The sequence below is a fragment of the Gopherus flavomarginatus genome, chromosome 7, assembly GCF_025201925.1.
Source record: "Gopherus flavomarginatus isolate rGopFla2 chromosome 7, rGopFla2.mat.asm, whole genome shotgun sequence".
NCBI lineage: Eukaryota > Metazoa > Chordata > Testudines > Testudinidae > Gopherus > Gopherus flavomarginatus.
The window spans coordinates 76,684,158-76,711,812 of record NC_066623.1 but is presented as its reverse complement, the minus strand read 5'-3'; the positions used below and the strand labels follow the sequence as shown (position 1 = coordinate 76,711,812).

The window sequence follows — 27,655 nt, the reverse complement described above, 5'->3', positions numbered from 1 at the left end:
GCCTTAACGTGTTACATTAGTAAAGTTGTCATGAGAGGTTGTGGCATAGCTTCATCAGATAAGCAGTTCTGAAACTATCAAAGCAACAGCAAGATAAATGCTAAAAATAGTTGGCCTTTTAAAATGTGTAATTTGTACCATGTACTTTACCCTCTTGCACGAGTATAAAAATCCATGAGAAGAGCACAAGCTATTACGGAAAGAACCATGAAGGCCTTTCTTCTGCTAGCAGCCATTGGACTTTGTTCAGCGCAATACAACCCAAATACAAAACCTGGGACGACGTCTATTGTCCACCTGTTTGAATGGCGTTGGGTTGACATTGCTCTTGAATGTGAACGGTACTTAGCACCCAATGGATTTGGTGGAGTTCAGGTATGTAGCTTCTAATGTTAATAGACATTGAAATTGCCTAATAAGCGGCACATTTTGCTTACCAAAGTAAAAATCCTGGTCATATGGGACAGGCACCAAGTTCAAACTAAACAGAAATTGGTAATGGAAGTACTAGATGCTGAAGCAGTAAAAATAGACCAGTCCATCATGATGGGGTGCATTTATTTAATTACTCCAAAGGGTGTGATTGAAATATTTATTCCTCTAGGTGAAAAGTAACACCTGAATCTTTATTTACTACTGTGGAAAATGAGGGAGATACTGATATTTTGACTATGCAGAATTAAATGAAAGAAATAAAGGTACCCACAGAGAGATACCAAGGCTCCTTAGGGGAGCAATGGAGTGAACTTTAATTGGGAAATACTCACCTCTCTGACTCCAGCTGGGCTAGTGCATTTATTTTTTTTGATCCTGGGATCAAAGGAACATGATGGCAAAGACCCCTCTGCCTAGGAACAAAGAGGATGCTGGAGATAAGTCTGACAGACATACTGAAAGTATGTTGCAAGGGCTGGCTGTCTCTCTCCCAGTCCTGGTTTATGTGGGCTGGGCTGGATGGAATTTACTCAAAACTTGCAAAGAAAGAATAAAGTTTAGGTAAGACATGGGCATGTATGTAGGCCCCTCACTTTTTAACTTCTCGGAATACTGTGTATTTTGGGAGGAATAAACAATACTTTATTTTGACGAAGCTGTTTTTAGAGCCTTTAATCAGCCAGTAGTCACAGGCTTCTAGATTAAAAAAAAGGCTGGCAGACCAGATGCCAAATGCAGCTGGGCTTGTCATATTATCACCAGGGGACCTGCAGCCCAGAGGCCCATTCTAGGAGTTGTAGGACTGTGTGGTTCCACCCAGAGAGGGATGATGGTAACAAAACTTGTTACCAGAGAGGTATACTCGAGGAGCCAAAAGGGGTCTAAGGTACAGCTTGGCCTTTTAGTGTGACAGCTACAATTTGATATATACCATTTCTCAAATTGCTGCACAAACACTCACCTATGTCTATTTCATATGCCAGTTTCATTCAAACACTTAAATATAAGCAAGCTCAGGAGCCTGATCACCCAGTGAGTTCCTGTCTGTAAGGACTGCCTCTGAGATGCTGAGCTGCTTCATCTCCTATTGATATCAAAGGGAGATGAGAATGATGAGCATCTCCCTGGATTGGGCTCTGGTAGAGCCAACTCCTTGCCACAGAGGATCATGGTCTCAGATCCTCTGTCTTTATATGTCTTTTACAACACTGAACAAGTACATAAGTAATTACAAGTTTATTTTCAAATGACATCACTTTATTCACAGATATCTCCTCCAAATGAAAATATTGTCATTACTAACCCGTGGAGACCATGGTGGGAAAGATACCAGCCAATCAGCTACAATTTATGTACACGATCTGGACATTATGATGAATTTAAAGACATGGTGACCAGATGCAACAATGTTGGAGTAAGGGACTTGAAATTCCTCCTATATAAACAGTGTGGGGAGATGTAAGAGATTTCAGGTTGCCCTCTGTCCTGTTCCCAGTTAAAAAAATATATATATTCTTCAGTAATGCCAAGGAGATAAGGTGCCAATTCTAAACTGAAGACGTTTTTTCAAGCCTTCGCAGTGGAAGACTAGGTCAATCAAAAGCTTAATCATGCAGCAATAGCGCAACCCAAGAAAGTACTATTAAAGAGAAACCCAGCAAAAATTGTTTGGTTTTTTTTGTTTGTTTGGGTTTTTTTTAAGTTTGCAATCAGGAAAAATAGTTGCTTTTCAAAAGATGCCTATTTTTAAAATTTAGTATAATTGAAAAACTCTCAATTAGCAAAATTGGAGTCATTATTCTTTGAAGATAGAACTTAAGATGGATGCTTAAATGTAACTTCTTTACTTCACATGGTCTTGAAGCTGACTGATGGTATGTGGTCATTAGCAGTCAAAATCAGAGTGAGGCACCAGATAACTCAGGAGGGAAGATATGGGGAGATAAGAGTTAAAAAGAGAGATGATCTAATGTTCTCCCAAACAGTCTGGTCTTTCAAATGAGGTGCAATCACTGAATGGTAAGCTCACTGCTGGATATTTAGAAAAAAATAATATTCTATCGCTTTGCTCACATGAAAAAACTCTAGAAGAAAAAAAGTGAGGCGTCAAAAGGGTGGGGAATGTAAATGAGACAATAAGTGCTATTTAGTCAATGGCATTCAGGTACCGGCTTTATTAAACTGAAATGCAAACATTGTTCTCTAGGTTCATATTTATGTGGATGCTGTAGTCAATCACATGTGTGGCTCTGGTGCTGGCTTTGGTAATAGTTCTACTTGTGGAAGCTATTTCAATGCAGAGACCAGAGATTTTCCTGCTGTGCCATACTCAGCCTGGGACTTTAACGATGGTAAATGTAAAACTGGAAGTGGAGAAATTGAAAATTACCATGATGTGACTCAGGTAAATTTAGAATTGTAAAATATATTTTCCTTGTTTATTCTTACGCCCACCCTCTTCTTTACAGGGCTTTGCTGTCACATAAAAACCTCAGAACAGGAAAAACTCAGAGATGGATGAATAACTGATTTCTCAGTTCACTGGCAATTTAAAAATAATAATATAAAAAAGTTTCCATTTTAATTTTTTACGTTTAAAAAAGCTTAAAATAAATTAAAGAGGTTTTTTGAAATAAAAATAGTTTCAAACCAAAATATTAATACTTTAAAAAAAAAAGTCAAAATGAAATTTAGGAATGTCTCAGCTCCCCTCCTCCCCAAAAACAATTTGGCAAAATTGACACAAAATCATTATTTTCCTTGAAAAAATGTTTGATAGAAAATTTTTGCCCAGCTTTAGCAATATTTCACACATAATAGTCTTTCCATTAATTAGTTAGTAGAGGTAGTGAGAATTACATAACCAATAGGCTACATTTCAGCAAGATACTTTAAGCATGTGAATAGTCCTATCAAATCAGTGGGATAACTCTTGTAAGTTAGATTTCAGAGTATCAGCCGTGTTAGTCTGTATCCGCAAAAAGAACAGGAGTACTTCCACAAGTACTCCTGTTCTTTTTTCTTATACGTTAGGAATGTGCTTAAGTATCTTGCTGATCAATCAAGGCCCTGCTGCTCCTTTCAAAGGCTATTACCTCTTAAAAGCTAATCAGGACTGAGCCTGATCAGTAAACATGCATGCAAATCCCAGGGTAGTACAGAGACGTGTGAGTAGTTAGCATTCTTCCTTGTGCTCTTTTATGGGTTAGCCACACAACTGACTTGACCTCTTGTGCTTAGTTGGTATTTAATGGCTCCTTTTCCCAGTGAGGGGTCTTAGGTCATCAGCTGTATTCACCAAATTCCATTATGCATTCCATTGCCTAAATTCCCATGGCAGCTTCATTTGGAAGCAATATTCTTCACCCCTCTACCCTGAACAGTTAGGTAGTGGTGCTGTGCATTGCTAAACAGCATCTTTTACCCCATTTCAATATGACATGAAAGGATTCCTGTGTATATCTCTCTTACTCTGTTTCCCTTTGTCCTTGTCTTGATGGCTGGGGAGGGGGAAAAGGAGGGAGCGAGAGAGAGAGAGAGAGAGAGAGAGAGATTGTAAAATTCATTAAGCGATTGGGCATCATTCAGGATGAAAGATGCTAAAGTGTCATTATTATTCACCTCTTCACTGTAATACAGAGATCAAGCACTTGATTACACATGGTCTCTCAGAAGTACACTAGGATTGCTATAGGAAACCATTCTTTTTCTGTGAATATTTTAAAATACTCTTTTAAAATCTTCTATTTCATTGAAAATTCACATCAGCAAATTTTACAGGAAGCAAACACAAAAACGGGCATGAACACAGTCAGAATGGATTTGTTTAAAATTATGAAATAAAATCTGTGGAAAAATTTTGTATTATGAATCCAGCTATAATAAAATCTCTCATGCACTCCCATGGTAAGAGAAAAGTAGCATGTAGTTGATGTTCAAGAGAAATATTTTTATCTGTATATTAGAGTTGAAGTAAAAATGATATATTAAGCCAAATTACTTATTACTTCTCCTAGCTGTATTGAAATCACATGAGCAGGTTTGGCAGAATTTGATTTTTTAATATAATTTTGATGGATAATATTGTTTATTTTTAAGCCTTTTTACATTTTTATAGATTTAAATCATCACAGTTGCAAAAATTGTTTTAAGCTTTTTTTATATTTGTATTAATTTTAAATTTTCATAGATGTGGGAATTGATGGGAAAGGTCACACAATTTTTAATGATAATCCACACTGAGATTCAAAAATGTCAAGATTTATAATCATTAAAACAAAAATCAAACACCAATAAGTTCTCAAGCAGCATTTTTCTTTCTGCGCTACCTGTACATTTCAATTTTTAATGGGGGAAATATTTTTTCATTGTGTGTGTGTGTGTGTGTGTGTGTGTGTGTGTTGAAATCAATGTGTACTGACAGTTACTGATAAAAAGCTAATCCTTCCAAACCTCCCTATGAGTATAGAATTAATGGACTGATTCTCAGCTGGCATTTTCCTAAGTCACTTACACCTATGCAGAGTGGGTGTAAAATGCAATCAGTCTTTGTACAAATATAAACAACTACATATGATGCAAAGTAGTAGAGAATCAAGTCCTATAGCAGCAAAGTCTAGTATACATAATCCCAATGTCACCTGCAGCCATACGTATGTTATGCAAATTGTGTACCATTGGCAGTGACAAAAAAGAGGCGCGCTGGCTGGCCCACTGAGCACTGAGCACTGAGCACTCATGTTTGTCCCTGCCAGCCCTCCTGTCATAGTAGGGGAGGAGAGCAGTGGGGCCAAAATTGAGAGGTGTTGCAACCTGGTGCACAGGGGTCACAGTGCCACTCAGATTTGGCCTCATGATGGAGGGGCTGTGGGACCAACCCTGAATGGGTACACAGGGCAGTGGGATGGCCAGCACTGATCCTCCTTGCCATTGTCATGGGGCTAGTTTGTGCACCAGCACACCTCCACAGGGGCTTGCCCTGCCTCAACCCACTTTCAACAGCCCATGTCCCCTCTCAGGGATGGGGCGTGACACAACACCTGGCGGGAGAGGCTGGAATATGGAGGCTGAGCATGGCATGGGTGAGGAGCTGGTGTCAACAGCTCCCCTGGGCATGGCTGTACAGGGACTGGCAGTGCATAGCATAGAGAAAATTTCTGGAGGTGGCCCTGTGTAATTCTATATTATTCTGTGTTTTTTCGACAATGGCTTTGCAAGAACTGTGTTCAGGATATTTCATTTAGCACATGGGATGAAAATTGTCTTAAATCAGGGTCCCAACTAATTTTTTAAACAGGTCCGTGACTGTCGCCTCGTCAGTCTTCTTGATCTTGCCCTGGAGAAGGACTATGTGCGCTCGAAAGTTGCTGAATACATGAACGAACTTATTGACATTGGGGTGGCAGGCTTCAGAATTGATGCTTCCAAGCATATGTGGCCTGGGGACATGATGGCATTTTTAGACAAACTGAAAAATCTAACTACACCATGGTTTTCCAAAGGCTCGAGACCTTTCATTTACCAGGAGGTAATCTCATTTTCTTCGTTTTGCTCTACATAGAAATGGGGTCTTTTATGCAAATACTGTATGGCCTTGACCCTGCATGTATGTTAGTGCTTTGTTGCATCAGGACCCAAGTGCTCAGCAGCTTGCAAGACTGAATTATCTACAAATTAATGCAAAGAACTAAGGTCAAAATGTTCCACTTCCTAATTTGTATGGGCCCAAATGGAGCCTTTTGTTTGCAATCAAGTAACTGTCTAAATAGCTGAGGTGAAATCCTGGCTTATTGATTTCAATGTCAACACTCCCATTGACTTCTAGGGGCCAGGATTTTATTCATGATTTTACATGTGTATACACATTGTAGATGTCTAAATGATCACACAAAATGAAAAAATAATGGAGAATCAGGCCCCAAAAGTTTTAGTTCCTATGGATTCTAACCTTTAGTACTTAATATTCCAGCTCCCGGTCTCCTATTTTGGTACTAGTTTTACGTTTCCAAGCCTACTTGGCTTATTCAGTGAAAAACTTTCAAATGTGTACGTTAATTCTTCCATGCATTTTCCTCCATCACCTATTCATCATTATTCATATAATCATTAAAAATATATAGAGATCTCAGAATTTTATTTCGTAAGTTAGCTTCTGCAGTATCAATAGAGAAAATATAAATAAATAACTTTGTAAGATTTTCCCCCCAAGTCTCAGCAATATTGTTACATGACTTTTATCAGTAAATGAATGTTTTTAAACCAGAAGACAATCTCTACCAATTTTAAATGTAAATTAGTATTTTGGATCTAAACCTCCCAGCAATGTCCCTTTAAAGTCAAACTTCTCATTTGATTCTTTTTATTGTCAAACTGATCGTTCTGGAATTGGATCATGTATTTCATTACTAATCTATTCATGGTCATGACATATTTGGGAGTGGAGGAGAGGAGACGAGATTCTAATATTTTTCAATTGCACCTGAATTTGGGATGCTTTAGGAAGCAATAAATGGGATTTAGTAAGTAACCCAACTTGTTACTGTTTTAATGCATTCAATTGATTTCTTCTTCCCTAAAAGCAGCATTTAGGACTATGAATTTCTTTTTAACCAGGTGATTGGACTATAATAGTGGTTTTTCTTTCTTCTACTAGGTAATTGACTTGGGTGGAGAGTCAATTAAAAGCAGCGACTACTTCGGAAATGGCCGAGTGACTGAATTCAAATATGGTGCCAAACTGGGTACAGTGATCCGCAAATGGAATGGAGAAAAGATGGCCTATTTAAAGTAATATATCTATAATTTGAATTAATCATTAGATTCCTGCAATATTTGAACTACTAATTTCAATGTGTTTGACTCCTTGTTTGTTTGTTTAGGAATTGGGGAGAAGGCTGGGGTTTCATGCCCTCTGACAGAGCCCTTGTCTTTGTGGATAATCACGACACCCAAAGGGGACATGGTGCTGGGGGAGCTTCTGTTCTAACCTTCTGGGACTCCAGGTAGCTTCATAAAGCCAGCAAAGTTCCCTTTCTTCTTCTTCTTTCTTCCTTCCTGTCCTCTCTTCCCCCAGTCCCACCCCCCAAAAAAAAGACAGCATATCTTCATGTGTCTCATTATTCTTTGGTTTACAGACTATATAAAATGGCACTTGGCTTTATGCTTGCTCATCCTTATGGATTTACACGTGTTATGTCAAGTTACCGTTGGCCGAGATATTTTGAGAATGGAAAGGTAGGTTTATGATCAATGAGAACAAGTCTGTAGGCCATTAGGCTGTTAATTATCCCTGTGTCATCTTGTATGCTGCATTGAGCTGTCTCCCCAGATAGAACGTTTAATCTGTATAACTTTGTGTTTAATAACAAGGACATTAATGATTGGGTGGGACCACCAAGCTCTGAGGATGGATCAACCAAACCTGTTACAATTAATCCAGACTCCACTTGTGGCAACGACTGGGTCTGTGAACATAGATGGCGTCAAATAAAGTAGGACACTGCAAACAGCAATTTCCAATATATTCTTCACCTGATGTGGGGATATTTTAATTAAAGTCAAGCCCATTGGTTGTATTTTCAGGAACATGGTTATTTTCCGTAATGTTGCTGATGGCCAGCCTTTCTCAAACTGGTGGGACAATGACAGCAATCAAGTGGCTTTTGGGCGTGGTAATAGAGGATTCATTGTCTTTAATAATGATGACTGGTAAGTGGGAGGAGTGAATAGCTTCAGAAAAAATGTTACTCCCTGGTCAAGCTGTAGACCCTATTACTTGCTATAGAATCTGTGGCAACTGGTTGATGGGACAGGTCAAGGCTCTTACCTGATGCAGCTCCAAACCTACCATCTTCCCACTCCCAAAAGCATTCTTCAAAAGCCAGCAATAGCTCCTTAAGCAACACAATACTCTGCTGCTGGTTCCTGGTCATTGGACTTGAAACCTGCAGTAAGAGGTTGGTCAGTGGGGAATGCATGACCACGCAGATCTGAGAGGTACGTTGGCTGCTACTGGTGTTGGGCCTGGCCCTAAATAGGCTAGCAGACATGGCTGTGAGGAATGGGTGGAGAAGTGACTGAGAGTAATGTGGGTCAAGCTGGGATAGGTTTGAGAAAGGGCTGGCAGCTGGGAGTTTTCAGCTTTCTTTTATGGTGAGAAGAGTTGATGGTTGGATTGGATGTTTTAGAGGAGCACAGCAGTCAAGAAGTTCTCAGAATTGCATTACATATGAATTGTTCTCAGTCTTCTGTGTGTGTTGAGGTTTGAATCACTCACTTCATTTAAGTGTCTTCCTGCCTTATACAAAGGGCTTTGTTTCTAATCAGGCCCACTTCCTTTCTGGATATTCCACAAAGCCACTGGCAGAGTCTCATTAGGATTGGCACTTCATGTTAGGGTTATTGTTGTGCTTTTCTAGACTTCTTTAGAGTCAGAAGTGCAGAAAGAGATGTAGGGAATCTGTCATGCTGAGGTAGCCCCAAACAATATGATATTGGAGGAAAAGAGCCCTCCTGATTCCAATGGAGAGTGCCAAAACTGCTGAGATGACTCAATGGGACTGTCAGAAAAGGTAATTTGGGTGTGCAGAGAGGAAGGGACTTGGGAGAAGAAAAAGAACAATAGGAGACTAATAATAAGGAAGACTCTAAACTTTTGAAAACTGACAAGAATACCTGAATTTACTATCCCTACAGATAATATCATACACATTTGTCATCTTGTTTTTTTCTCTAGTTATTTGGGGTCTAATTCTGTCTTCTGATTTGTATTCACAGTCCCCATTGACTTTCAGTGGAAATTATATCCACACAGATGCATAATTTATATAGTAAATAGAGCAAGTAGAGTAGAATTGAGTCTTTCATGTGTAAAATATCAGAGGGGTAGCTGTGTTAGTCTGGATCTGTAAAAACAGCAAAGAGTCCTATGGCACCTTATAGACTAACAGACATATTGAAGCATAAGCTTTCGTGGGTGTAAATTACACTGTAGATATCTCCTTCATGCAAAAGCAGGAGGAGCTGTCAAATAGAACTGTATGCATGAGAGCATGAAAGAGAGACTGTCTGTCTGAAAGATACTTCAGCGGATTAACATTTGTACTCATGTCTATCCCACATGAAATGGGGCTTCAATTTTAATTAATTTTTGCCCTTTCAGAAGTGGGATCGTTCTAAAGATAATTAAAGCTAATTCTTTAAATGTCCAGGTCAAATGAGTCCAGGAAAAATGAGTCTGAATAATTTATGTTCACTGGCCTATATTATTGAATTTTAAATATATGAAGCCTTTGTGAATGGGAGTAGATGGATAATCTCTCCTTATTCATGCCTACACAGGCAAGGCTTGATGGCATTTCAAACTGGAACCTTTATGTCTAGAAGGGCTGCATGGGCCCATAGAGGCCATATAGACAGTATATACAATGGCCTTAGTATTCACTGTAGGCTGATGTTGCTCCCTACCTAACACACACTGGCTCTGTTGTATCAGAGACTGAAAGACCAGACCCAAGAGTAAACCCCAAGTATCGGATATTGTAGTGCAGAACACTATCCCCAAAGCCACCTGGCTGGCCAAACATATGATGCTTTATAATAACAGAGAAATACCCGCACTGGAGAGTCTGACGTACCACTTATTCCTTTTCAATGTTTTTATACATAGGAGCTTGAATGTGAATTTGCAAACTGGCCTTCCTGCTGGAATTTACTGTGATGTTATTTCTGGGCAAAAGGAAGGTGACCACTGTACAGGAATACAGGTGCAGGTTGTAGGTGACGGCACTGCTAACTTCCAGATTAGTAACCAGGCTGAAGATCCTTTCATTGCAATTCATGTTGATGCTACATTGTAATCCATGCAAGAATGAATGATTCTCTGTATAACATCTCTAACAAGGAATAAACTGTGCTGGCACAAAAGTCACTTTTTTTTAGACTCATTAATGAAATACTATATAAGTGCTGTAATAGTATTACAGAATAAGTAGCACGGATACAATTTTTTGAGATGGTTTAACAGGCCTACACATATGGTTCATTTTAAAGACAACTTCATTTTATTTCACAAGAAGACAGTAAAGGACAAATTAAACCATGAATTGAGATGATTTTACTGTTGTAATTCCAAAACTCAGGCAGGCAGACAAACACACACAGTATAGGCGGAGCTTGTAACAGCATCTATTACAGCCGTCTGAAAAAAATGATTTTTTTGGTTTGCTCGCAATGCAAACATATTGAAAAAGATCTTGTTTCACATCAAACCGGTGACCTTCTGTACCTCAAAGTGGCACTCTGAAACCCCCATATTCACTACTGTCATATATTTTGTACAAAGTATGCCTTGTGAGGTATCGGTCTTGATCTGTTGAACAATAATAAACTGTTGAATTTTATGTACTATCATTGTATATGAAGTTATGAAGTATTACTACATGTGTTACAGAAATATGTTGTGATGTTAGGAACACCCACAACCAGAGATGTGGCTATTGATAGCTACTCGGCATTAATGGCTCATCAACGCATAACTTAGAGACTTCTCTGAGGAGGCACATATGCCATGGGGGCAGACTAACCCACATCATAGCAATGATCTTTGCAGCAAGCTGGAAGAAAAGAAAGACAGTGACATCACCACTTGGCCTCTCCCTCCCTCCCCCTCCCCCTCCGCCTTGAGCTCAACACCTGGAGTAATGTCTGGGTAAGGGTGGTCCCCGGCTGGAAGGTAGTCCCAGCCTGAGTATTGGGGAGCTGTAACCTGCTTGTACCATCTGTCAGGGTGAGATATTGTTTGCTTCAGCTCTTGCTTAGAGTAAAAGTTAGGATTTAAAATATGTTTACTTTTTATTTTCTTAATGTAATCTCTGATCTGTATGCCTAGTATAATCACGTAAACTCTTATCTTTCTGTAGTTAGTAAACCAGTTTTATATTTTACCTAAAACTGTTTTGGTGGAAGTGCTTGGGAAATCTCAGTTCAGTTTACAAAGCCTAGTGTGCATCCATTCCACATTGAGGAAGTTTATTTGTGACACACACACTCATATACAAATAACATGTATTACGGTGTATAATCCTTTGCCTGATTATACAAGACAATACTTGTTGATCTGATGTGTAAGGTGGAACTTTGGGCACCGAACGGCCAGGTGGTCGTGCTGTGGGTGACTTAACATATTTCCTCTCAGTCTGCTTTGGGACAAATCTGGGACACAGTACAGGTCAAAAAACTTGAAGAACACTAGGCAATCTATTGATTAGCAGGATGGCAAAATAGGGAGGGGCTCAGTTTCTGCAGCATGAATTACATTTTATGCACCCTTACCTTCTTAACATTCAAGAGCTATAATGAATTCATTAAATAACATCAGTGCAATATTTAAGGTTACATATGCAAACATAAGTGTCAGGAAATGTTAACATTAAGACTCCCATCACATTAATTTGTTTAAATTTATGCTTTAACAGACAATATATGCAATTTAATGAGTCATTAAAGATGGAACAGCACAACTTTTTTTCATGGTATACAGTTCATTGCCAGGTAGGGTAGGAGGCAGTCCGTGGCTGCAGCACTATTAGAGCCCCTACCAAGGCAGTTGGGTGAAAGCAAGAAAATTCAGCTCCTGAAATAATCTCTTTGGTCTCGCTCATTGTGAATGGGACTCTTTTGGTGGCAATTAATTTTACTATAATGTCTAAAATCTCTCCCTGGGGAGGTGAAGGGTATTTGACTCAGATGTTCCATCTCCCACATTCAAACTGTTGCAGCTCCTGGCCTTCTCCTGGTGGCTTTTTGCTCCTTGCAGTGATAATAAGTGAGTGGGGTGGAGGGGGTGTGTGTGGAGTGAGTGAGGGTGGGGCCTTGGAGAAGGGGCAGGGTTGTGGGGGTAAGTGTGTTTGGTTTTCTGCAATTAGAAAGTTGGCAAACCTAGTGTGGAGTGGGGTTGGGAGATGCTCCCTCCCCCATGGGAGCTTGCTTGGGCCCCTCTGTGCCCCCTCCCAGTGTTGCGCTGTGCCCCCTGGGAGGGGGGCATGTCCCACAGTTTGGGGCTCATTGCTCCATCCACCCACTGGCCTACAACAATGCTCCAGGCCCTCCAGACACCTTTTCCCAGCCTGCTTAAGTCTGTGGCAGGAACAGAATAGACTGAAAAGCCACTAGAGAGGTTTGTGATGGAATTAGTGATCAATTGTTACAGGCAGTTTGCTGAGCCCACAGTGAGGCATGACCACTAAGCCCCTCAGGTAGAGGATAGCCTGACTCAGAGACAAAGGGACTAGATTTATTTTCAATTTTGGGTCTACTGCCTAGGTCAGGCAGTTAGAAACCTGTGGATACCAGTATCCTGGGAGGCACAGACCCAGCTGGGGTTGGCTCCCTAGAGCCAGGTGAGACCATAGGGCCAGGAGCCAACCCAGCCTACATGGGGGGTGAAAACACTTTATGAGGGCCCTATTGTTGTCTTTAAGCCAGCCAATGGTTGCAGCACTATACACACAACGCTTTCTGTCTCTGGAGTCTCTGTTTCCTGTTGCCAATAAAGTCCCCCTTTGTTATATTGTTCTTTCCATGTGTGGCATTGAATTTTGTTTGGGGTTGCATTACTGAATTCTATTTCTTATGTGCTGGGTCAGAAGCCTTGGTAAGAACAGGCGTATTAGTTCAAGGGACAGCATCCGCTTGTGTCCTAGGCACAGAGAGGCTTCACCTTGGTTGGTGATACCAGGCAGCACAACAAAGAACCTAGGGCGCTACCATTGGGGTAAGGGTGGGAGCGAAGACTCTCTAACAAGTAAGCATCAGGGAGGAGGCTTGACCCCCCCCACATGATCTCCATAACTATACCAAGTTATTTTTAAATACTAAAAGCAGTTTGTGCTGCTCTCTGCATTGACAATATTTTGAATAGTAAAAATAAAGCGCCATCTCATACAGTCTATGATGAAACACTGGTGCTAAGAAATTCACTAAAATCTGCACAGCAGCCTATTTACAAAGAAACTGGTTTTTTCAAAGATAAGATTTTGCACTGCACCCATCTCTATGATAGCTGAAGAACCTACAGAATTCCCAGTGCCTGTGATTTAAAATTTCCAAGAAAATAAATGTTGTGTGGCAGTATGTGTGTAGTTGTGTGCACACTTCTACACTAGGTGTTTACTGCGTTAAACAGTAAGTGAAGCTTAGATTTTTTTCCCCCACGATGCCTAAGGAACTTGGCTTGATAGTTGGATGTTCAAATGCCTTAGGGCTTGGCTACACTGGAGAGTTGCAGCGCTGGTGGTGGGTTTACAGGCTGCAACATAGGGCTGGTCCAGACTAGGGGGGGGAAATCAATCTTAGATACGCAACTTCAGCTACGTGAATAACGTAGCTGAAGTCGAATATATAAGATCGAATTACTCACCCGTCCAGACGGCGCGGGATCGAAGTCCGCGGCTCTCCGTGTCGATTCCGGAACTCCGTTGGGGTTGATGGAGTTCCGGAATCGATATAAGCGCACTCGGGGATCGATATATCGCGTCTAGATTAGACACGATATATCGATCCCCGAGCAATCGATTTTAACCTGCCGATACGGCGGGTAGTCTGGACATACCCTTAGTAACCATCCACACCTGCAAGGTACATCCAGCGCTGCAACTCCCTGGCTGCAGCGCTGGCTGTACACCTGGTCTGCTTGGGGTGTAACGATTGCAGCGCTGGTGGTGCAGCGCTGCTCATCAAGTGCGGCCACCAAAAGCGCTGTTATTGGCCTCAAGAGTAGTAGGAGGTATCCCAGAATTTCTGTCCACAACAACCTTGAAGAATGGCTGACCTCCGAGTGTAGAACTGATAAATGAAATTGTTTTCAATTGTTCACTTTATTAACGTAACTTCTGTTCACCATTCCCTACACTTGCCTATACTGTAACTTCTGTTCCATATTGTAATTCAAATCCCATTTTAAAACACTCACTCCATTTTGTAAAAGCTTCCTCCAACCTTCATTTTTGCAAACCCTGCTGTAATCTTATTAGTTTAGTTTAGATGTGTGAATGAGGTATGTATGAATGATGGAAACAACCTACAGCCCCAGCCTGTCCTGATGACATAAAGTTCAAATACCAACGGCTGAAGACCTAGACAACAGCCCTAAACAAAGTAAGAAGCATCCACCCTAAAAAGAAAAGGACAACAGAACAACAGAAGACAGATCAAAGCCAGGTCCAAGGCTGAAAGTCACGCCTGCAATTGATGGGTGATCAATCTAAACCCAGAGGCAGCGTGACACAGCAAGACCTATAGACTTTGAATCCAAGCTAAAAGCCTATAAAAAAGAAGGGTGAGATGAGAAACTGTGGGTAACATTCTGCTGCCAACATGGAAGAACATCGGTGCCTGCCCAACAGAGATCCAGCTCAGCCTTGTGCCCAGCTTTCCTGGCCAGTTAGCTGCCACAAGCTACGAACCCAAGCTGCAAAATCAAGCCATGAACTTAAGTTATCTTCAGGACTGGTAACTATGCAGCAGCTGCAGAACACCTGATGAATGTGGGTGTGTGTGTGTGAATGTGTGTGTGTGTATAGGTATTAGGTATAATGTGTGTGTGTGTGTGTGTGTGTGTATAGGTATTAGGTATAATGTGTGTGTATAAGAATTAAGATATTAGTTATTAGTCATAAATTGTTATCATAATAAATGTGGCATCTTTGCCTTGTCCCCTTTAATAAGATCCTGCTGGTTTTTACTAAAAGCAGCAAAGAATCCTGTGGCACCTTATAGACTAACAGACGTTTTGGAGCATGAGCTTTCGTGGGTGAATACCCACTTCTTCAGATGCATGTGGTGGAAATATCCAGGGGCAGGTATATATATGCTAGCAAGCAAGCTAGAGATAACGAGGTCAGTTCAATCAGGGAGGATGAGGCCCTGTTCTAGCAGTTGAGGTGTGAAAACCAAGAGAGGAGAAACTGGTTCTGTAGTTGGCAAGCCATTCACAGTCTTTGTTCAATCCTGAGCTGATGGTGTCAAATTTGCAGATGAACTGAAGCTCAGCAGTTTCTCTTTGAAGTCTGGTCCTGAAGTTTTTTTCCTGCAGGATGGCCACCTTAAGGTCTGCTATAGTGTGGCCAGGGAGGTTGAAGTGCTCTCCTACAGGTTTTTGTATATTGCCATTCCTAATGTCTGATTTGTGTCCATTTATCCTTTTCCGTAGAGACTGTCCAGTTTGGCCGATGTACATAGCAGAGGGGCATTGCTGGCATATGATGGCGTATATTACATTGGTGGATGTGCAGGTGAATGAACCAGTGATGGTGTGGCTGATCTGGTTAGGTCCTGTGATAGTGTCGCTGGTGTAGATTTGTGTGATGGTGTACCGTGGTATCAAGAAAGTGGACCTCCCGTGTAGATTGGTCCAGGCTGAGGTTGATGGTGGGGTGGAAGCTGTTGAAATCATGGTGGAATTTTTCCAGAGTCTCCTTCCCATGGGTCCAGATGATGAAGATGTCATCAATGTAGCGTAGGTAGAGAAGGGGCGTGAGTGGATGAGAGCTGAGGAAGCGTTGTTCCAGGTCGGCCATAAAGATATTGGCATATTGTGGGGCCATGCGGGTGCCCATAGCAGTGCCACTGATCTGGAGATATATATTGTCATCAAATTTGAAACAGTTGTGTGTAAGTATAAAGGCACAGAGCTCAGCAGCCAGTTGTGCTGTGGCATCATCAGGGATAGTGTTCCTGACAGCTTGTATTCCATCTGTGTGTGGGATGTTTGTGTAGAGAGCCTCTACATCCATGGTGGCTAGGATGGTGTTTTCTGGGAGGTGACCAATGCATTGTAGTTTCCTCAGGAAATCAGTGGTGTCACGGAGATAGCTGGGAGTGCTGGTGGCATAGGGTCTGAGTAGAGAGTCCATATATCCAGACAGTCCTTCAGTGAGAGTGCCAATGCCCGAGATGATGGGGCGTCCAGGATTTCCGGGTTTGTGGATCTTGGGTAGTAGATAGAATAACCCTGGTCGGGGCTCTAGGGGTATGTTGATTTCTTCTGGTGTTAGTGTAGGGAGTGTCCTGAGTAGATGCTGTAGTTTCTTAGTGTATTCCTCAGCTCTCCAATACCAAATTCTACAGGCCACTTCCCTCAGATCCCACTGAGGAGGTCCACTTTCTTGACACCACGGTGCAAATAAGTGATGGTCACATTAACACCACCCTATATCGAAAACCTACCGACTGCTATGCCTACCTTCATGCCTCCAGCTTCCATCCCGGACACATCACACGATCCATTGTCTACAGCCAAGCACTGAGGTACAACCGCATCTGCTCTAACCCCTCAGACAGAGACCAACACCTACAAAATCTCCACCAAGCATTTTCAAAACTACAATACCCGCACGAGGAAATAAGGAAACAGATCAACAGAGCCAGATGTGTACCCAGAAGCCTCCTACTGCAAGACAAATCCAAGAAAGAAACCAACAGGACTCCACTGGCCATCACATACAGCCCCCAGCTAAAACCCCTCCAATGCATCATCAAGGATCTACAACCCATCCTGGACAATGATCCCACACTTTCACAGGCCTTGGGTGGCAGGCCAGTCCTTGCCCACAGACAACCTGCCAACCTGAAACATATTCTCACCAGTAACTGCACACCACACCATAATAACTCTAGCTCAGGAACCAATCCATGCAACAAACCTTGATGCCAACTCTGCCCACATATCTACACCAGCGACACCGACACAGGACCTAACCAGATCAGCCACACCATCACTGGTTCATTCACCTGCACATCCACCAATGTAATATACGCCATCATATGCCAGCAATGCCCCTCTGCTATGTACATCGGCCAAACTGGACAGTCTCTATGGAAAAGGATAAATGGACACAAATCAGACATTAGGAATGGCAATATACAAAAACCTGTAGGAGAGCACTTCAACCTCCCTGGCCACACTATAGCAGACCTTAAGGTGGCCATCCTGCAGCAAAAAAACTTCAGGACCAGACTTCAAAGAGAAACTGCTGAGCTTCAGTTCATCTGCAAATTTGACACCATCAGCTCAGGATTGAACAAAGACTGTGAATGGCTTGCCAACTACAGAACCAGTTTCTCCTCTCTTGGTTTTCACACCTCAACTGCTAGAACAGGGCCTCATCCTCCCTGATTGAACTGACCTCGTTATCTCTAGCTTGCTTGCTAGCATATATATACCTGCCCCTGGATATTTCCACCACATGCATCTGAAGAAGTGGGTATTCACCCACGAAAGCTCATGCTTCAAAACGTCTTTTAGTCTATAAGGTGCCACAGGATTCTTTGCTGCTTTTACAGAGCCAGACTAACACGGCTACCCCTCTGATACTAGTTTTTACTGGTCTAATATAATTGGTACAACATGAGCTCCCCAGAGCTACTTATCTAAAAAATAAACACAGCTGCTCTTTGCTCCAGCGAGCGAGCAGAGGCAGGTGAATTGCTTTGGAATGTTCACAGCTGTTTGCTTGAGGAGAGAGGGGAGTCCATGTTGAGCAGCTGCTTATATGGTCTGAAGGCTATTTAGGAGCGCATAATTTGCAGTTATTGAATAAGAGAAGGGTGGGGGAAGGAAACTTTCTAAAATGATTCAAGGTAGGTGCTGTGTATCTTCCAGTCCTTAGAATTGCAAGGCAGGGAGTTGAGAACAGTGTCAGCTCCAAAAATCCACTCTCTCTGTCTCCCCCACGCTCCCTGTCACACTCCACCCCACCCCCCCTGTTTTAAAAAGCACGTTGCAGCCACTTGAACGCTGGGATAGCTGCCCACAATGCACCACTCCCAACAGCGCTGCAAATGCTGCAAATGTGGCCACACGGCAGCGCTGGTAGCTGTCAGTGTGGCCACACTGCAGCGCTTTCCCTACACAGCTGTACGAAGACAGCTGTAACTCCCAGCGCTGTACAACTGTAAGTGTAGCCATACCCTTAGTCTGCTTTGAAAGGCAGATGGGAGATAGGCACAAAGAAAACCAGTCTTTATAACTGTTTTTGCATATCACCAGAAGGCTGTTTTATTACATCAGGGTCAGAATAGTCCTACTTGGATGCATGTTAGGCATCTAAATTCCTTTTGCATCATCTAATTTGCATTCCTCCATGTGGGTTTAGCTGCCTACTTTAGTTGCAGCCATGTTAGAAATTGTAGGTCAAAAGATTCATAGTTTTTTAAGGCTAGAAGGGACTTGTGACATCAAGTTTTATTGCCTGCATAACATAAGCGATAGGCCTCCCGTGAAGTGATTCCAGTTTCAAGGCCAATAGCTGTGGTTGAACTGGTGCATGTCTTTTAGTAAAACATCCAATTTGGATTTTAAAATTTGCAGTAATGGTGACTCCACCACAGCTGGTACGTTGATCCAATGGTTAATAATTACTCACACTGTTAAAAGCTTGCACTTGATTTCTAGTCTGATTGTTGGCAACTTTTAGCCTTTGGATCTTGTTATACCTTTTGTTTGCTAGACTGAAGACCCCCTCTAGTATCAAATTGCTGTTCTCTGTGCAAGTACGTTGGGGGTCAGATTATAGCGCTGGCCATCTCAGTGTTTTAGAAGCTCTCTAGGTTTTTTTTTAGTTTGAGATTGGATTTAAAAGTTAGATGAGTTTGACCAGCTAGGCATACATATTTTAATCTATAGGCATTATCATAACATGTACTGGCTGTTGAAAGTTGGAGGCTTACTGCTGGCAAGTGGGGCCTGCTCGCTGACAACTTACTGTTCTTGTGATATAATCAAGCTTGTGTGTTAGTTGCCTGTGACCAATCAATTCCTGGTGAGACAATCGGTCTCACAGTTTCTCAACATCTGGCTGTCATTCAGTCACATTGTTAAGCTTTCCATCTTCCAGAGTCTCTTTTTAAGTTTAATACATTTTCTTAATATTTACTTTTCTGTGTTTTTACTAAGACTGTGGAATTTGATTACGCTTTGTTTTAGTGGGAGACTACGATATGATGCATCTCTTTGAAATTCATATTGCCTTTGTCTTCGCTGCAAGAACAGATCTTTTTCCATCAAGATAGAATAGCTTGTAAAAGATAGCTATTGGTAAAAACCTGTTTCAGGTTGTTTGCTTGTTTGTTTGGGTTTTTTTGCAATGAAGACAGACAGTGTCTCTCTTAAAAAATCTGACTCATGCCCTCCTTATATCTGCTGTATCATTTCAGCTGGTCTGTTCTGCTATTTCCCTATTGTTTGCAGTCCCTTCCACATTTTGGCTAAGATTTGCTCTCTTTCTAAAAGATAAGCTTTAGTTCAACCACAGGTTTTTGGGCTTGATGTAGGATTTTTTAATGAAATTTGTGGCCTGCATTATGCAGAAGCTCAGACTAGCTGATCCTTTTAGCCTTAAAAAGCTATGCATTTATAATTCCCTACTATCTCTCAGGCCTCTATCAGTCCAGGTAGTAAAATATTAACCAAAAGTTAATATTAATCTCTTTCTTTCTGATTCTACTCAATTGTTCCCACCAAATCAACAAGAAAGCACTAATGGTGAATTTAACTTCTGTGATTATAGTCCTTTTGATCGCCAAACTGTTATATATGTTGGGATGCCTTCTGAGCTTTTCCCACATATTTTTTCCAGAACACCTTGTCAAGTTCTGGGAGAACACTTCATCCAGTTCTCTGGGATCCAGAAGACAGTTTGACATTCAGTTTACTTTATTAGGCATATAACTGCTCTTTGCGTATGCTAAGCCAGGCCTAGATGCAAGGGGTTTAGGTACAGGGGGATACCATCATTCTAACTCTTGTCACACCACACACCACCTATCTTAGATACCAACTTGCATGTAAAGATTAATTGCTTTGCAGCTTTCATAAGGCATGCTTATCACTTCAAGATGTTTCTGACTACATTGTTTACTATAAACATAACCACACTAGTTAGCGTCTATCTTCTTATTTACTGTAATCACAGTCACAATAGTTAATTGTTTCAGGAGTTACATGTTTGGGTTTGTTCAGTAATTACTCATGCATGTCTTGTCTCAACTTGGGATTGCTCATGTCAGCTAAGCCAGTGCTACAATAAAAGACCCAATACACATTTTTTTGCAACCCACAAAACTACAGGAAAATACAATTTCTTATGGTTACTCTTAAAATATTTTTAGGCTACAGGGAAAAATACATTTTAAAATAGCCAAAGCACAATGCCACTCATGTGTCCTCTGGGGCAGTGTAGTTCCATGCCATTCCACCCAAGGGCTATCTATCCTATGTGGCAACAATTTAGCCCTGAGAGAGAAATTCTGGACTTTTAAGAAATGATGGAGTTCTCTAGAAGGGCAGTGCAGATGGATGTTTAATATTAAGTATTTCTGGTTCTAAGCCATTGATGCCTTTTAGATCTGTGAGAGTGAACCTCCCAGTTTAGCATCTACTCCTAATTACTGAAGCCAATGATATTTTCATATCTGTTTTTTGTCAATGAGTTTGTGTTCCCAGGTGCACTCTCACATGCCAGAGACCTCTGCAAAATTGTGTTGTCATCCTTAAAAACACACACACACACACACACCCCTAATTTGTTTTCTCTACAGTTAAAGTTTGTTAGCACAAGTATTTCTTTTATCTTCACCTGTTGAGCACTTCAGACACAGTCAGATAAAATGACAAATGGCGAGTTAACCAAATACTAGGTAGTCATGTGAAATATGTCACATGTAACTGTACCCTCTTGCAGGACTATAAAGAGCCAGAGAGAAGAGCACAATCCCTCACTTAAGGCGCCATGAAGGCTCTTCTTCTGCTAGTAGCCGTTGGCTTTTGCTGGGCACAATACGATCCAAATACAAAGTCTGGGACGACATCTATTGTCCACCTCTTTGAATGGCGTTGGGCTGACATTGCTCTTGAATGTGAACGGTACTTAGCACCCAATGGATTTGGAGGAGTTCAGGTATGTAGCCTCTAATGTTAGTAAATAGACAGTAAAATTTCTTCATCTTTTGGCATTATTTATTTACCAGAGTAAAAGATCCAGTTCACAGAGAACAGGCACCAGAGGTACCATCAGTAGAGATGGGTGATGGAAGTAGGAAATGTTGACAGGTATGTGCCTAGACCAGTCATTGTGAAGGGGTGATTTTACTTTGTCCTCACTGAGACAGCACCAAAACCCCACATGCTTTCTACTATGTGTCACTTACTTTGTACTTGGCGGAATTAGAATGTAACAATGTATTTCTTATTTAGTACCATTTCAGACATATTTATTCTCCAGTGATGTGCACAAACACCAACTCCTGTCATCCCAATTTAAAAAGAAACTTCTAAATTATTTCAGTCTCCCAGGGTGGTTTTGTCTTTCTTTAGGGAATCAGTCCTAGTTACCTTTGTGAGATGGTGAGCTCCTTTAACTCTCACTGATTTCAATCTGAGTCCTCCCAGGATCAGCTCATTGTCAGAGAGAGGGGGTTGGATTGCAGTGTAAATCAGGAATAAAACTGGTGTAAGTGATCTCTGTTTGTGCTCCTTATATGTGTTGTACAGGACTGAGCACCCTCTCTGCGCTTCTACAAACATCAAAATAATGACTAGTTTATCAAATGACATAATTTCATTCATAGATATCACCTCCAAATGAAAATATTATAGTTACTAATCCCTGGAGACCCTGGTGGGAAAGGTACCAGCCAATCAGCTACAAACTGTGCACACGATCTGGAAATGAAAATGAATTTAAAGACATGGTGACCAGGTGCAACAATGTTGGAGTAAGTATCTGTGGATTTCCTCCTGTTGAAATAGTGTGGGGAGAAATAACTGACTTCAGATCAGAATAGTTGCCTGTCCTATTTCAAATGAAGGGAGAAGGCTGCAAAGAAGTTAGAAAAGGTGAAGGAATGTAAGTGGAAGGAATAAAAGGTGATCCAGTCTGAGAAACTCACAATGTCACTTCGCTCTCCTTTGTAAAAACAAACTGAAATGCAAACATTGCTCTCTAGGTTCATATTTATGTGGATGCTGTAGTCAACCACATGTGTGGATCTGGTGGCGGCTCTGGAAATAGTGCTACTTGTGGAAGCTATTTCAATGCAGGGACCAGAGATTTTCCTGCTGTGCCATACTCAGCCTGGGACTTTAACGATGGTAAATGTAAAACTGGAAGTGGAGAGATTGAAAATTACAATGATGAGAATCAGGTAATTTATATGTAAGTATCTGTTTTTACTCCTCCCCTCCCCATCTTCTCGACTACCCTTTGCTGTTGGACGACCATTTTAATAAGGCAAAAAAATAACAAGATCCTTGGCTGAGCTGATCAGTATGCACTCAATACAAGAAGGTACTTAAGTATGTGCCTAAATTTAATCATGGGAGTATGACCATTGACTTCTCCAATGCTTAGAATTATGCGCCTATTTATTCACCTGTTAGTTATGCACCTAAGGAACTTTCAGCCTGATCAGTAACTATTAATGGGAGACATCCTTAGAAAACCCACAGTTCTGCATCAAGTGATGCGGGTAATTCAGCAGTGTGATGAGCAAGAAAACTGAACTCTGAGCTCTTGTAATCATTAAATGGTTAATGTCTCCTTTCCCAAATTTAGGGATTTTAGCTCCTTGTGTTTGCCAAATTCCATTGTGCAGTCTCCCTTCCTAAATTCACAAGGCAGCTAGATTTGCAGACAATCTTCACTTCCTGGCCTGACCTGAGAATCACACCACCTAAATACAATAAATTCCAGAGTACATTCTTCTGTATTGACTTTGAAGGAATTCTATTTAAAACAGGTTTAGCATGTGAATTGAACTGGTTTAGCATATGAGATTAAAAATATGTTAAAATGAGTATATTTTAATCAAAGATTTATAGTTTGGTGTATGACTCGGTGACATCTCAACTAATTTTTAAAACAGGTCCGTGACTGCCGCCTGGTTGGTCTTCTTGATCTTGCCCTGGAGAAGGACTACGTGCGCTCAAAAGTTGCTGAATACATGAACAATCTCATTGATATTGGGGTGGCAGGCTTCAGAATTGATGCTTCCAAGCACATGTGGCCTGGGGATATGAAGGCATTTTTAGACAAACTGAAAAACCTAAACACTCGATGGTTTTCCTCAGGAACGAGGCCTTTTATTTTCCAGGAGGTAATCTCGTTTTCTTAATTTCACTCGGTACAGAGATGGGTTCTTTTATATAACCATACAAATACAGTATGGGCTGGATCCTGCAAAGTGCAAGGTTCTGAACACTCTGGACTTGATCTAGCAGAGTACTTAATCATAGGCTTAACTTAATAAAGAGTACTCTGCAAAATCATGCCCTATATGAAAGAAAGTTAAGGGCTAAATTTTAAATTCTCTAATTTTACATGATCATCAGTTTGCATACACAAACAGATGCTTTTGTTTTGAAATCAAGTAGGTGTATAAATATCTGGTTTTTGCATGCAGATACTTATGCATTTGATCTACACAGGTGCAAATGATGACACAAAGTGCACGTAAGTGCCAAATCAAGCAAAAATATTCCCTATGGAGTCTAACTTTTGCCACTTAGGAATCTCACTTTTAGTCTTTTATGATGACACTGGAGCTTTCCAAGACCCCTTGGAAATCTTAAGCGAACAGTTCTCCAGGGTTTTTTAATATGTACAGGTCTAGGAAATTTTATTTTGTTAGCTAACTTCTACTGCAGAGCCAACAGAAAGAGCATAGAATTATTTTGTGTAGTCCCTAAGCTAATGATAGAGTGGTTGTTATTTTTTAAACAGAATACTTTTCACAGTTGAAAAAGCTGACACTAATTACTCCCAGTAGGAAAAAGTTTGGTGTGGTTCTTCTCAAATGTCTCTCAAATTCTCAAACTAAGCATTCTGGCACCCGGGCAATTCTTTTAACACCCACAACAGCTAACAATGCTTGCTATATACAAAATAAGACATTGTAATGTTCTTCATTACATTGAATTTAAGGTGCTTTAGGTAGTAGCAATAAATGTGTTTGAGCAAGTAAACCAAATTATTTCTCTTATAATACAGACCCAGAATTAGTGTTTATTGTATTGCTTTTTAAATAGCTAGGAATGTGCTAACAGCTTTTCCTTACTTTTGCCAGGTAATTGACTTGGGTGGAGAGCCAATTAAAGCCAGTGACTACTTTGGAAATGGCCGAGTGACTGAATTCAAATATGGTGCGAAATTGGGGACAGTCATCCGCAGATGGGATGGAGAAAAGATGGCCTATTTAAAGTATATAGCATTTGGATTAATTGTTAGATTCCTGCAATAGTTGAAATATTAGTGTCAATGTGTTTGACTCGTTTGTTTGTTTGTTTGTTTGTTTGTTTAGGAATTGGGGAGAAGGCTGGGGTTTCATGCCCTCTGACAGAGCCCTTATCTTTGTGGATAATCATGACAACCAAAGGGGACATGGTGCTGGAGGAGCTTCTATTCTAACCTTCTGGGATGCCAGGTAGGAAATGCTGTTGGCTGTGTGAGGGTCTTATTATTTTTGTCCTAATGAAGACAGTGTATCTTAATGTGTCTCATTGCTCTTTGGCTTACAGACTATATAAAATGGCAGTTGGTTTCATGCTCGCTCATCCTTATGGATTCACACGTGTAATGTCAAGTTACAGCTGGACAAGAAATTTCCAGAATGGAGTGGTAGGTTTCTAACAGTTGAAAATAAATTCACGACTCTTAAGATGAACTTTACCCCTGTGTAGCGAGACAGCGCTGGGCCTAGGCACTACTTAATGCCCATTAATATCCTTAGGGTAGGAGTGGTAGTTGAATGATGAATAAGCCTTGTGTTGACTCTCTGAACAAGAATGAATGTTATCTTGTTTCCTATGTATGGCCTTTCTCCGAGATAGAACATTTAACTTCTATAATTTTATGTTTATCAACAAGGATGTTAATGACTGGATAGGACCACCAAGCAATGGTGATGGCTCAACCAAAGCTGTTACAATCAATGCAGATAGCACTTGTGGCAACGGTTGGGTCTGTGAACATAGGTGGCGTCAAATAAGGTAGGAAACTGTAGAGAGAAATTAACTAAAGATGATGCAGTTTGCAATATATCTTTAACTGAAGTGGGGATATTTTAATTTAAGTCAAGCCTATTTGTTGTATTTTCAGGAACATGGTTATTTTCCGTAATGTGGTTGATGGCCAGCCTTTCTCAAACTGGTGGGACAATGGCAGCAATCAAGTGGCTTTTGGGCGTGGTAATAGAGGATTCATTGTCTTTAATAATGATGACTGGTAAGTAAGTGGGGTGAATTGCTTCAGAAACATTTTAGCTATAGAAAGGTTATGTGACAACTTTACCTGTTGCAAATCCAAACCTACCACCTGCCTTCTCCCAAAAACACTTTTCAAAACTCATCATTAGCTTTCTAAGCAACACACCAGTCTGCTACTAATTCCAGATTACTGGATTTGTACCGAGCAATGAAGGTTGGTCAGTTAGGAATGCATGACTATGCAGGTCTGAGAGGTAACTAGCCATGGGCTAGCAGGTGGATGGCTCTAAAGAACTGGAGATTTAACAGAGTAATATGTCAGTCAGGTTGGGATGCTCTCAGAAAGGCCATGAAGCTGGGATTGGGTCAGATCTGCAGAAGGGAGGAGGAGAAAAGTTGATGACTAGATTGGATGATTTATCGGGATGGTATTCTCAGGTTTTGAGTGCTATTCACTGAATTGTTCTTGGCTTCATCTATGTTACGGTTTAAATCACTTCAGTTAAATGCCTCCTTCTCCAATACAAAAGGCATTTTGTCCCCAGCAATGCCTTCAATCTCTCTGGATATTCCCAAAGACTCGACTAGAGTCTCATAAGGGGTGGCAGTTTGTTAGGTTTGGTGTTGTGCTCTTCTAGGCTCCTCTCATGTCAGAGGTGCAGAAAGAGACTTGGGGAATCTGAAACTTAGTGGAAGCCATAAAGAGTATGACATTGCCAGAAAAGAGTCCTTATGAAGCCAGCAGTCTGCCAAGGTGCCTCAGTGGGGCTATCAGAAAAGGCCATTTCGGGTGAGTCCTAGGGAGAGGGAAAAAACAATATATGTGCAGAAGTGATAATGAAGAGTCAAAACACTGAGTCTGAACTGAAAGCTGAACATGCTAAGAAAGCTGGTAAATACAGTAAGAATCTTTTGTGACATTTGTATTCTCTCTCTTGGTCATGTCTACACTATGGGCATACAGCTAGTGTGCTGTAACTGTGCTACGGTGTAGACACTTCCTATAGTGACAGAAGGGTTTTTGCCACCATAGTAGTTAACTACCATTGTTTGAAAGGTGGATTATGTCAATGGAAAAATACTTCCGTTTTCTAGCCATGTGTATGCCAAGGTTTAGGTCGGCTTAACTACGGTGGTCAGGGGTGTGGATTTTTCACATCCTGGAGCAATGTAGGAAAGTTAATCTAAATTTTAAGTGTAGATCAGGCCTTAGATGAAGTTTCTGTGGAGGTTATGCCTGTTATGAGAGTAGTATCCCAGAAATATGACTGACAGGGAACTCCCTGTCTTCTTCCTGGTGCCGCAACCTTGCGAGGTGCCTGTGAAGACTTCCCTGAAGCCTTTGAATTCATCACGGTTGCTCTTACTTTGGCTAAAGAAGTCACAGTAGACTGAGTATGCTTCCCAGACCAGCAATCCCAATCCCACTGGCCAAAGAGTATAAGACCAGACAGAAGACTAAAACCTATCTGGCCTTGCAGTGCCATCCCACGGGCCACAGGCTAGCATGGAATGGGTTATCTAGGAAGGCAGTGGAAATTCCTTCCTCAGAGGTTTTTAAGGTCAGGCTTGACAAAGCCCTGGCTGGGATGATTTAGTTGGGAATTGGTCCTGCTTTGAGCAGAGGGTTGGACTAGATGATCTCCTGAGGTCCCTTCCAACCCTGATATTCAATGATTCTATGACATTTCAAGTTTTTAATTACAGAGAAATATCTGTATTAGAGAGTCTGAATTACCACTTATTCCTTTTCAATCTGTTTTTATACATAGGAGCTTGAACGTGAATTTGCAAACTGGCCTTCCTGCTGGCACTTACTGTGATGTTATTTCTGGGCAAAAGGAGGGCAACTCCTGTACTGGAACAAAAGTCTACGTTGAGTCTAATGGTATTGCCAATTTCCAGATTAGTAACCAGGCTGAAGATCCTTTCATTGCAATTCAAGTTAATGCTAAATTATAA

The 27,655-nt window shown here is 41.1% G+C and overlaps 2 protein-coding genes across 2 annotated transcripts; both read left to right on the top strand.

The window, feature by feature from the left end:
• The first annotated feature begins 207 nt into the window (after nt 1-207).
• Nucleotides 208-10,766, top strand: LOC127055437 (pancreatic alpha-amylase-like). Its single transcript, XM_050962393.1, has 10 exons — nt 208-375; nt 1,703-1,849; nt 2,642-2,839; nt 5,732-5,962; nt 7,088-7,221; nt 7,314-7,436; nt 7,569-7,668; nt 7,804-7,925; nt 8,017-8,142; nt 10,103-10,766. The coding sequence occupies exons 1-10, from the start codon at nt 208-210 to the stop codon at nt 10,290-10,292; spliced, it is 1,539 nt and encodes a 512-aa protein (XP_050818350.1). The 3' UTR covers nt 10,293-10,766.
• LOC127055439 (pancreatic alpha-amylase) lies at nt 10,160-27,655 on the top strand. Its single transcript, XM_050962395.1, has 11 exons — nt 10,160-10,199; nt 21,174-21,389; nt 22,060-22,206; nt 22,438-22,635; nt 23,356-23,586; nt 24,556-24,689; nt 24,790-24,912; nt 25,007-25,106; nt 25,356-25,477; nt 25,587-25,712; nt 27,466-27,655. The coding sequence occupies exons 2-11, from the start codon at nt 21,222-21,224 to the stop codon at nt 27,653-27,655; spliced, it is 1,539 nt and encodes a 512-aa protein (XP_050818352.1). The 5' UTR covers nt 10,160-10,199; nt 21,174-21,221.